This window comes from Macaca thibetana, chromosome X (genome assembly GCF_024542745.1).
Source record: "Macaca thibetana thibetana isolate TM-01 chromosome X, ASM2454274v1, whole genome shotgun sequence".
Taxonomy (NCBI): domain Eukaryota; kingdom Metazoa; phylum Chordata; class Mammalia; order Primates; family Cercopithecidae; genus Macaca; species Macaca thibetana.
The window spans coordinates 134,679,515-134,691,891 of record NC_065598.1 but is presented as its reverse complement, the minus strand read 5'-3'; the positions used below and the strand labels follow the sequence as shown (position 1 = coordinate 134,691,891).

The following is a 12,377-nucleotide window of genomic DNA, read 5'->3' as shown; positions in this document are numbered from 1 at the left end:
GCACATCCAAAGATTAGATTTCAGATAAAAATGACAATGTTCTTAGGAGAAAAAATACTTTGTTTTAAAATATCAGGGTTTCAATATTTCTATATTTTAAAAACATGGTATCTATCAACTGATGCATGAATAAACAAAATGTGGTCTAGCCATACAAGGAAGTATTATTCAGCGTTAAAAAGGAATGAAATACTGATACATGCTACAGCATGGTTAAACCTGGAGAACGTGCTAAGTGGAAGAATCCAAATATAAAAGCTACGTATTGCAGGATTCCATCTGCGTGAAATGTCCAGAATAGGTAGATCCATTGAGACAGAAAATAGATTAGTGGTTTCCTAGGGCTGGTGGTGATGTGGGGCCTTAGGAAGTGACAGCTAAAGGGTACAGGTTTCTTTTGGGGATGATGAGATGTTCTAAAATTAGATTGTGATGGTTGTACATCTCTGTGAATATATTAAAACCATTGAATTGTACACTTTAAATGGGAGACTTGTATGGCATGTGTAGTCTATCTCAATAATGCTGTTACAATAAAAAATATGATATTCTGGAATACTGGAATCCTTAAAAATGATACAGTAATTGCTAAGAGGTGAATCTATTCGTGGATTGGGAGACTAGACTTTATAAGCTTTATAAGCACTAAGATTCCTTTAAGACAGAGGAAGACTGAGAATTACGGAATTTTATTCTGGCGTAATGTTATCAAGCTACAGATCTGCAAAATTATAATTCATTGGTATGGTTGTTTTCACTTCAGAAATGCTAGGATCAGAGTCAGCCAACTTACAGTCTAGTTCTAGTTATGCTTTGGACAAACAGCACAAACTTCGGAAACTCAGCTCCTCAAAACCTCAGTCTCCTCACCTGGAAAGTGGCAGTAAATAAACTGGGCCTTCCTTGTACATGTGTTGGGAGGATCAAATGAGATGAGAGATGAAAAAGTGCTTAAAACATTATGCAAATGAAGATGTATACTTATTATTAATTTTGTAATTATTAGTAGTAACAGCAACTGTATATCAAATTAAGATGGTAAACTACTCATCATGTAAAGACTTGATCCTTTAAATTCGTCTTTATATGAACTAAACAACATGTCTTACATACTAAGTCCTCGTTGTACATTTTTTATTGGTCATCGTTGCCTAAGAATATATATTTTTGAGAAATAACCAGGTCATATGTACAACTATGGACCTATAGTACAGTCTATTACCTATACTTTTATCTTCACGTGACCTATATAACCAGTCTGGTAAAACCAGTTTTGTTAGGTCAAGCTGTTTAACTTGGTCTTCTAGCTGTTTAACTTGGTCATCTTTTCAGATGGCAGTCTCGAGTCCCAATTCATGTCAGTAAATATTTGATTGGGTGGCACAGAAACTCAGAAAGAAACAAACTATTCCCATTTCATTGAACCTAAACTCATCATGCCTAATGTGGAAAGAAGCAGGTCTAGCTAAAAATTAAAGAAAGAATTGGGAAGTTATGATTCCAAACTCCTACTCCTGACTCTAATTCTGCCCCAAGCAGTTAACATTTGCATTTCCAATATATCATCATCGTTTGAGCAAGTACTCAAAGCATTTCATAAAAGGACTGCCAACATTTACAGAAGTACTTGTTTGCTCGACTACAAATATAATTGCATTGGAAATATTCTTAAACTTTTTACACAGCCTTTGGCCATCAGAACAGAGCAAGGATTTTTATTTTTGTTTTTATTCTGAGACAGGGTCTCGCTTTGTCACCAAGGCTAGAGTACAGTGGCACAATCGTGGCTCACTGCAGCCTCAATCCCTGACCTCCAACCGGGCTCAGGTGAGCCTCCCACTTCAGACCCCAGAGTAGCTGGGACTACAGGGATACACCACCACACCTGGCTGATTTTTGTATTTTTTATGGAGACGGGGTCTCCCTTTGCTGCTCAGGCTGGTCTTGAACTTCTGGGCTCAGGTGATCCAACTACCTTGACCTTCCAAAGTACTAGGATTACAGGCGTGAGCCACCGCGTCTGGCCCAGAGCAAGTTTTAAAGGAGCTACTTCTTTTAAAGCACAACAGAAATCATATTTACCTCTGAAACAGTGTTTTCTTTGGAAAGGAAAGTTTTGGCCTTTAAAATGGCACGAAATTGAAGATCTATAAATGGAAACATATAAGAATAAAATTTCTGAGGAATTTCCTGAGAAGGGATAAACATTAAGTCAATGTCAGGGCCTGGATTCAGGTCAATTCATTGATCAATCTCTTTGGGCTTACTTAGCTGAGGGTGTCAAAATGACTCCCTTGCATTTAACATACTTTTCAGGATTTTTACATACATCTAAGAAGGCTCCATGATGCCAATCTGGAGTTAGATTATAATGTATCAGTCATAATGTATTAGTTTGGATTCTTTTGGTTGCAAATGATAGAACCCCAACTGTAAGCTAGTTTAAGGACAAAAGAAAATTTATTGATCTATGTAACTGAAAAATCTAGTGGGTGGATATTTCTTCAGTCATGGCTGGATCCAGATGTTCAAATAATATCATTAGGAATCTGTTTATATGTATCAGCCCTGTTTTCATGATATTGGTTTCATTTTCAGGCAGCCTGTCTTTGCAGCCTTAGGCTTACCTCATCTTTGTAACGAACAATTCAGTGAAGATAATTTCTACCTTTCATTGGTTCTAGAAATTCCTGGGATTGTGTATCATTGCTTCAAACTTATCACAGTGGCCATGGGGACAGAACACGCTGATTTCTTTGGCCTGGACTACCCTCCTGCCCTGAAGTGGGGGTTTGCTGGAAGTCTCACCTGTGTCACATGGATTTAGAATGGAACAGGGACTCTCCATAGGAATGTTGAAGTACACAGATGCCAACTAGGCAGGCAAAAACTACCAATGTCCCCTGCATACATGGCAAAGAACCTAATGTGTGAAACTTGATACAGTCCTTTATATAATCATAAGTAATTTATATAAATTGTGAAGTTGCTATTATCCTTATTCTACAAATGAGGAGTTTTCATTTGGTAACCCCCTCACATGTCAATAGACTTCCTGAATTCTGTAGAACCTCTCAAAATCAAAGGTAGTAAGGATATTTTTAATTTTATTGCCTACTTCCATTTTCAGCATTTCAGACGTTCTGGTTTCTCAAAACATATGCCTAATTTACTATAATGAAATAATATTCCAGGCCAAGGTGGGCAGATTACTTGAGGACAGGAGTTTGAGACTAGCCTGGCCAACATGGTGAAACCCCATCTCTACTAAAAAAAAAAAAAAAAGAAAAAAAGAAAAATTAGCCAGGCATGGTGGCATGCAACTGTAATCTCACCTACTTGGGAGGCTGAGGCGCGAGGATCACTTGAGTCCAGGTGGTGGAGGCTGCAGTGAGCTGAGATTGAGCCACTGTACGCCAGTACTCCAGACTCTGTCTCAAACAAAAAGAAAAGAAAAGAAGAGAAGAGAAGGAAGGAAGGAAGGAAGGAAGGAAGGAAGAAAGAAAAGAAAGAAAAAGAAGAAAGAAAGAAAGAAAGAGAAAGAAAAGAAAGGAAGGAAGGAAAACAAAGAAAAGAAAGAAAAAGAAAGAAAGAAAAGAGAAAGAAAGAAAAGAAAGAAAAGAAAAGGAAGGAAGGAAGGGAGGGAGGGAGGGAGGGAGGGAGGGAGGGAGGGAGGGAAGGAAGGAAGGAAGGGAGGGAGGGAGGGAGGGAGGGAGGGAGGGAGGGAGGGAGGGAGGGAGGGAAGGAAGGAAGGGAGGGAGGGAGGGAGGGAAGGAGGGAGGGTATTCCCTGTTACTCAAATTCCCTGTGTCCTACTCAGGAGGGGTAAGATTTAGGCAAATGGTGTAACACCTTACTACATCACATTAGAGAGAGAAATTTGGTATAAGGCTGGTTTATCCTTAGAATTCATCCAAGGGCATTAATGAAATAATACCAAAGGGCCTTATTTCCGAAAGAGTTAGTTACATTGTAAGGCCCCAAAGACTGCATTATAAAGTAATGTAGATGAATCTGAATGTGCTATGCAAATTAAAGACTGAGTTACAGCTATGCGTCTTTTTCTTCAGACCTGAAAAACCCTGAGATTAGTGTTCTTTCCAATAAGGGTCGGCAGTAAAATTAAGACTGATGTTCACTCATTGTCACTTTATTCACCCATTCAGGTAACCCACATTTTGAGGGCCTACTATATGCCAAGCCCTGGAAGACAGTGCTTAATAAGACATTTCTCCTGGCATCAAGGGCCTCAGAGTATTTCTGAATGATAGACCTGCAAACAATTGCAACACATGATAAGAATCAGCTTGAGAAAGGTAGGATGAACGGGCATGAAAGAAGGTGTTTGGTTCAGGGAGTCTAGCAAAGCTTCAGAGAAGAGGTAATTATTTTCAATGACTGCATAATTAATGATTTTATGGATGACACAGAAGGAGCTCATGTGAGCTTAGGCTTTCTCTCCCTCTCTCATATTTGGCTATCATCTATCCATCCACTCAATGTTTTTTCCAGCATTCTTTCAATGCTTATAGATAGCACGTAGTTGAAATTATACTGCATATTCATCTTGCATGCAGATAAGTCAATCAACATAAGGTCATGATCATTTTCTCGTGTTCTTAAAAATCCTTCAATAATTTCATTTTAAAAATTAGACTTTTTAAGATAATTCTAGATTCATAAGCAGCTGTAAGAAATAATACACAGAGGCTGGGCGTGATAGCTCACGCTTGTAATCCCAGCACTTTGGGAGGCCAAGGTGGGCGGATCACTTTAGGTCAGGAGTTCGAGACCAGCTTGGCCAACATGACAAAACCCCATCTCTACTAAAAATACAAAAATTAGCCGGTGTGGTGGCGTGCACCTGTAATCCCAGCTACTCAGGAGGCTGAGGCATCAGAATTGCTTGAACCCAGAAGGCAGAGGTTGCAGTGAGCCGAGATCGTGCCACTGCACTCCAGCCTGGGTGACAGAGCAAGACTCCATCTCAAGAAAAAAAAAGAAATAATACAGAGAGATCTTGTATCCCCTTTACCAAGTTTCCCCCAATGGTAACATCTTGCAAAATCATATAGTACAATATCACAAGCAGAATATTGGCATTGATAGAATCAAGATACAGAACAGTTCCATCACTACAAGGAATGCCATTTTTAATAATTGATATGTGTAACAATCCATTGTATGCACTTATGGATAAAACATCCATAAAATCCATTATGGATAATGGATTTATGGATATCCATTTAGGGATGTATCATAATTTATTATCCTGCTATTGTTTGATGTGTGGGTTGTATCCAATTTGGGGCTATAATTAATAATGCTTTGCATATAAACTTTTGTCAAAAATCTCTGATTATTTCTGTAGGAGAGATCCTCAAGTTAAAGGGTATGTACATTTTAAGGTTCACAATTTGTTGAAGAGACTATTCTTTCTCCATTGAATTGTCTTGGCACCATGGTCACAAATAATTTACCTTAGATGCAAGGGTTTTCTCTGGATTCGCAGTTCTATTCTATTGATCTATAAGTCTATCATTATATTAGTATCACACTGATTTGATTATTGCAGCTTTGTAGTAAGGTTTTAAATCAGGAAGTGTGAGTCCTCTTTTTTTTTTTTTTTTTTTTTTCAAGATTGTTTTGGCTATTCTGGATCCCTTGAAGGATATTATTTTTTTGGTTACCTTATTTCTTTGTAAATAACCTCCCATTTGTGATTTGACTTTTGTTTATGTTTTTAATTATACAGAAGTTTAAAATTTTTCCTTTTAGATTTTTATATTTTTTACATATGTAGAAAACATTCTTTTATCTTGTTAAGTTTCTAATAGCTTTCTAAACCTAAAGTTATTTTTCCATTTATTTCCTTCTTTTTAAAAAAAGGAGTTACAAAAATAACAGTTGCTAATAACTGTAAAAAGTTTAACATACTTATTAAGCAAAAAACATGAGATTTCTCCTATAACCAAGTGCTTTCCAATTTCACTTTACAGAGATCAACACTGTTAGCAGTTTGTATCCTTCCCAATCATTTTCTATCACCATACACACGTATAGTGTTTAAAATAAGGGATCAAACAATAAATATTGTTTTGCATCTTACTTTTTTACACTTGACAACATGGCAGGGCATCTGTCCATTTGCAGATCAATCTCATATTTTTAAATTATGCTATGGAAAGTCTTTCCCATTGTTAGATTTTAAAAATGTCTTCCTAGGTTGTTATTTAGAACTTTTATAGACTACCCCTCATTTGTGTCTTATTTATTTTTAACTTATTTTACAACAACTGCCACATTAGTAGAATTCTTAATGTCATCCTATCCACAGTAGTGCGGAAATTTTAACTGGTTGCTCCTCTACCCTCTGCACACGTTCAAGAGAGAGTCTGGCAAACATTCTGCCTGGTTGACTTAACACATTCAAATAACTTACACATTCAGATAAAAATATACAAATCAACTCCCAGAAGTTGGAAAAGCAAGGCTAGGGGAAGAGGTGTGTGCTTGTAGCGGGGACGTGTGTGTGTGTGTGTTCCTCCCTTACTCACTCTGCCTTTTGCACTTGCCTACCCCCACTTTCCTCGGGTATAAATTGGTGATTGTTCATAAGAGATCTACTTGGAATGATTGGCCTGTATAATATTAGTCCACTCTCCCGCCAGAAAATTTTGAAGAGGATAAGTATTAAAGAAAAAAGTGACATGTGGCATTTGCAATTCCCATCAGGACTTCTAAGCATTAGAGCAAAATTGGGGCGAATCCCTATGGCATTAGCTCGGCTTCAGACACACATTTTTTTTAAATGCTAACACCCCAGGCCTCTCCTCAGCCGGCTACTGCTTCACAAGCAGGGCTCCCTCAGGTCCTGCATACCCCTTTCCTTCCAGGCACTGCGGAGCTCCATCTTCCCTTAGCCCAGTCTTTGAGGGCTTTGGGTTCAGGGCAAGGAAGGAGCTCTAGCTCCTTTCGTTTTCCATTTGGCTTCTTAAACGGGGTGCCTCCTCTTGCCTTTCCATTTTCTCGTGTCCTCTCTAAAGCGTGTCAAGTCTCTCATGCCCATGGCAGATGGCAGCTCAAGTGTCTATACAGGGGGCTTGGCATTTGGGACCTGAAGGGCGTGGGACTTGGCATATCCAAAGACCGAGATCAGAGTATGTCTGTGTGTTTGTTTGCATCCTCGGAGGACATATTTCGGCTTCAGCACAGGGCCTTTCAGACTATTCAGGGCTCGTATCCTCTTGGGGCACAGACGGTAGCACTGACTGGGCGGCCTGCATGTGCTCACACAGTGTAACTCCCTTGCGCCGTCTTTGCCCAGGTGGATACTGGCCAGGATGCTAAGGAACCGCCAAGACTTGCATGAGTTGCCATGAGAGTGCGAGGCTGGGCTGTCTCTCCCACCACAGGTGCTAACCTAGGCTGGCCTTTCGTCCCTCGAAAATGGGCATCTCGGCAGAAATTCTCCCTTTTGGCTCCTTGCGTCCCTCCTCCACAGCCCCCGCCTCCTTTCATTCACCGGTGGCTAAGAGGGGGCGTGGGTGTGCGCACCCAGGGAGAGTTGCCCCCGCAGCGGCGGTGAACAGAGCGCTCCGCCGGAGCCCCAAACTCCTAACAAGTTCCCGGACTCTGCGCGCGCGGACCTCTCAGGCCCCTGCGCCTCTGTCCCTACTAGAGGGGCTCCGGAGGACTGGCGGCTGCGGCGCGGCTGGGCTGAGCCGAGTCAGGGGCTGTACGCCTCCGGCAGTGCCTGAGCGAGCAGCGGCGGCGCCCGAGTCAGAGCTGGGCAGCTGCTGGCTGGAGTAGCGGCCCTGCCCGGGACTCCAGCGTGAGGATGGCAGCGGCAGGGGCCCGGCCCCACCTGGGTTCGCCAAGGCGGGCTGCCAGGCACATACCCCAAGCTGCCGCTTCGGCGCCGTGGACCCCAGTGTCGTGCGGCAGGATCCCAGGCCTGCCCCAGAACCCAGACGGCTGCACTTTCATGCCGATAGCCCAGGCGATCCCTCTGCAGGTGGACATGGCCATGGCCCTGCAGCGCGTGAGGATTGCCGAGAAGTACGGGAAGAACTACCTCTGCCTCCTGCAAGCAGTCTTCGTGGCAGGTAAGGCCCCTCCTCTCATCTCCTCCCTGGCGGCCTCTGGCTCGCTTGCCCTTCTTCTCGCCTGCTGCCTCCCCAGCCCGCCCGGCTTTTCTTTATTTTCCAGTCCACAGCCCGCCCGGCGCGCACTTTGTCTTCCAGTCCACACACCGCCCTCCGCCCACCGCGCGCACACACGCTTTCGTGCTGCAGTGGCTCTCCCAGTCACGAACTCGCTGGGTCATCCGTTCTCTGTTCCTCTGGCCAGCTGCCGCGCTGCGGGCGTGCAGCTCTGCTCTCAACTCGGACACTGCAGGAGGACTGTGGGAAAGTGCAGGAAGCGGTATGAGAATGTCTCTGCCATTGCTGGTTCTGGTCTTCTATCCCCTTCTCACCCACTTTGGTGCGTCCCCGGAGAAGTGGGAATAGAGTGTCAACACTGCATCTCACACAGCAGAACCCAGCCTCCTTGAGGAGTGCACTTCCCTTGTAATATTCCCTGAAGTTGAAAAAGCAATGTTTTTGCTTTTGTTTTTCCCATAACGCATGTGGAGGAAACCAAGTCAAAAAGGCACTCGGGTTCTGGGTTCTGAAACCAGCAGCTGGCCGTGGCAGGACAGGTGGGGGAGTAGTTGTAGGGAAACAGCTGCTGCCACTGACTTGGGCTTTGCACCCAGAAAAGCGCATCTTTTCATCTTGGTCCATGAGCTTCTTGCTTCCCTACAAAGGCAGAAGCTCTTGTTCGTCTGGAAGGACAAACAAAAGCAAAGTCAAGTAACTCACAAAGTCTCTACGGCCACTGCCATGGTTTGATTAAGGGGAGTGAGTGGGGTCACATGGACTTCGTCACTTGCCAGTCGTGATACACTCACATTTAGCAAGCTGAAGTTGCCCAGCTTTGGGGTTGGTGCAACAGGGAGGATGCTGCAGGCTGTGGGACTGCGTTCCTATGGGGCCATTCTGACTGGGGCACGGGGGCAGTCTCAGAACAAAGTGCAACTCTGTGACCTGAAGTTCAGCCAGAGCTTTTCAGAGGAGTCTGCAAGGTGCTGCAATTGATGTGTGCGCCTTCCTGTGCGCCCAAGGTAGTTTTGACTTACTAGGTTCTAGGCCTTGCAGTGGAAGTTTTGGTATTCAAAAAATAGACTTGGTGGCAATTTCCCACAAATCAGATAGCCACAACACATGTTCCCAATATACCTCCTTATTCAGTGCTATCCACAAATCTAAAGGAGGCCATGCAAACATCTTCAGTTAGACCAGAGGAAATTAATTCAAGGCTGTGGTCTATGCATCTTCATCACGCAGAACTCTTTGGTCTTGCTTGTTTTGTTTTGAGCTGGTCAATATTATTTTCTATATGTAATAAATCATTAAGGGGAATGTGGTAATGGGGCACAAACGAGTTCAGGTCTTACGAGCAATTTAAATAATTTTTGGAGACTACAAAAAAATATTGCTGAAACATTCTGTGCAGTACAGTGGAAAGTACTTTGCGTTTTGTTCTCATTTACCTTCTGCATCGTCCTGGGAGCTGAAAAAAAAAACAAAAACAAAACAACAACAAAAAACTCCTTTGGAGGAATGCATGCTTAATCACAAAGGTCAAATTAGTTATGCTATGAAATGTAAGTTGACATTTTTACTGCTAGTGATTTCTCTTTTTTCTAGAGTTGTGTGATGTTTCATCTGTTCACACTTTTGAAGGCTCCTACATGTTGACAGGCCCCCATTCCTGTGGCATTACAATTGCCATAACACCTAAAGGACACCAGTTGCTGTGCTGTGTTTTTACCTGGGCCTGCAGTACTTTTGTACCTTTTCAGCATTTGCCCCGGAAGGGATTTGTAGCCATGCGATTAGAGTACACACTGTAATACAACAATTTTAAATGTAAATGGATTTCATATACTTCAAAGCTATTTGTATATTAAAATATGTTTACAAAGTTTTTCACTGTGGTAAATAACTTTCTGAACAATCACGTCAAAAATGACCATTTATGGATTGCTCAGGCCCGGAAATTACGCTACAGTGTAATAAGCTAATGACATATGTGTGTGCAGAATCTTCCTTGGGGCAGCCAGAAGAGGGAATGATTGGCTTCGCTTAGGGAGTTAGGGGAAGACTTGATGGAGAGAGTGATGCATGAGTTGAATCTTGAGAGAAGCACACAAATGTCCAGCTGGACAGCGGGTGGCGATTGAATGTGGTAGGGATAGGTGGCGTTAATGGTATTCCAGGCAAGGAAATAAGATGTGCAAAGACAAGCAGAGAGAGGAGAGCAGAGTAGGTCTGGGGAATTGTAAATACCTTTTAAATGACTGGAGTGTAAAATATGGGGGGTAAAGGAGAGAGAGAAATTTGGAGAGGTAGGCAGGGGGCTCATAAGGCATGTTGAATGGTTCTACTTTATTTCCAGAGCAATCGGAAGCCATTGGAGTGTTGTAAGCAGGGCAATAGAGAAAGCTGCTGCATATGGTTGTACAGGTTATGCACTGCAAAACCCCTAGTGCCTCCACTGACACAGACCACACCAGGAATGATGCCCTTACTAGGGCTGTACAGTGCACAGTATGCACAGTGGTCAGCAGAAGCTATGAATGTTAGAAGCTTTTGCTTTCACAAAGATCACTCAAGTTGTGTGGAGGATTCAGTGTGTGGCTTCTGCAGTGGAGAGGAAGAAGACTGGAGATAAAGTGACTAGTGAGAACACAGCTGAAGTAAGCTGGCTCTGAGTGAATAGAGGCTTGGACTGTCACTTCTGGGGATGGGGAGAAGGGGAGGGGTCTGAGAGGAATTGAGAGGGTAGAATTGATTTGACTTGGTGACTAGTTGTGGTGTTTGAGGGACAGGGAAGAGACTAGGTTAATTTCAGGTTTCTGGTTAGGGTGACTGGAAAGAGACACCATTAACACAGGGAATGGAAGAGGAAGAGGTAGTTTGATTTTCAGTTTTGGGTATGTGGTTTCTGTGGAACATTCAGGTAAAGCTGACCATCGGGTCTGCAACTGGGAAGAAGTAAATGTTATTTCTTACTCTCATCGATGTGGTTCATTAAACGTCCCCTGGCACTGAAGTTCTTTCCTTAAATCTACTTCTCCATGGGCTATATTGATAACTCAGCAAGTCTAGTACAGAAGTAGGCACACGTTTATTATAAATTACCTTTCAAACTTGTTCTTTATGTTTTCCCTCACACATTTCTTTACCTGATGATGAAAAAAAAAATGAAAAAAAAAGACACGTCTCGTATTCATCACAGGAGGAAAGAATGTAAGCTATACTGATCTAATGTAACCTCAGCTAACTTGCATAAGTAGTTGTGAAAACTTGTTCACCGCAAATTTTACTCATCAGAGTTTATAGCTCAGGGAGATATGTAAATCACAACAGAATGTATTCAATGTGCATTCCAGTATGGTAGGAAGATGTATTTCAACCATGATCGGTCATCTATTAAGCCACACTATACTGTGAGTGTTCCACGTAACTGATTTTTCTGGGTAATTGAGGTTCAATGCTTTTAGTGCCTGACAATTTCCCCTTAAAATATGTATCCATTTTGGATGAGAAGCTTTTCAAAAAATGCTATTTACTTTCCTGACCCCTGAACCTGGAAATAATTGCATCCTTTTTTGATGGGTTAAAATTGTCCTTATAATAGCATTAGTTCTTTCAATATGCTGTATTCAGTGCTGCCTGGGGGCTCCTAAACTGTGGAGGGCTATTTGTCCCTATACTAAATGGGCACAGATTGTTCTGCTTTTTAATTTTCAATGCCTGACTCTTCCCTCCTAACTTTTCCGTAGATTTCCTCTCTGTTAGCTGATATTTTTTGCTGCTATGATTTAACTGTTTCTACTAGCCAGTTGTTATTGCCTAATTCTCCATGCCCCCTCCTCCATTGCCCTTTCTGAGTATTATGAACTAGGGAACAAGATAATCACGCTTGTTCAAACTGTGTGAAAAGTGTAATAGACCATGGGTAGGCCTGTGGGGAGTCTACTTCAACTAATGTATATGAGCTTTAGTACATGGACTCTGTGATACCTTTTCCAATTGCAAAACATCTTTTTCTTTTCTTTCTGGTTCTTTTGCGTGTTTTGGAGGGTCGATGCGGTTAAATAAGTTATCAGTAAAATCTATGTTCTCCTGCTCATTGAGGCATTATAAACATGTGAAATGGTAATATTTTACTTCCTTGTAAAACAAACAAGTGTGTTCAGAATCGATCAGCAAATCCACATGCATTTTATCCACCGCATTTCTCCGACATGCCTGTGCTTGGCA

At 42.3% G+C, this 12,377-nt stretch overlaps 1 protein-coding gene across 7 annotated transcripts in view; it reads left to right on the top strand.

Annotated features, from left to right (window-relative positions):
* Positions 1–12,377, top strand: part of MCF2 (MCF.2 cell line derived transforming sequence) — a 117,350-nt gene that overhangs the window by 12,524 nt on the left and 92,449 nt on the right. For 4 of the 7 annotated variants that reach the window (XM_050777409.1, XM_050777408.1, XM_050777404.1 and 1 more), the window contains exon 2: positions 4,167–4,316. The exons of 2 other annotated variants lie outside the window; for them this stretch is intronic. In XM_050777409.1, the coding sequence (XP_050633366.1) occupies positions 4,265–4,316 (52 nt within the window). In that variant the 5' untranslated portion in view covers positions 4,167–4,264. Of the gene's footprint in view, positions 1–4,166; positions 4,317–8,089; positions 8,109–12,377 lie in introns of those variants that run through there. One more of the 7 variants, XM_050777416.1, reaches the window with a different exon arrangement.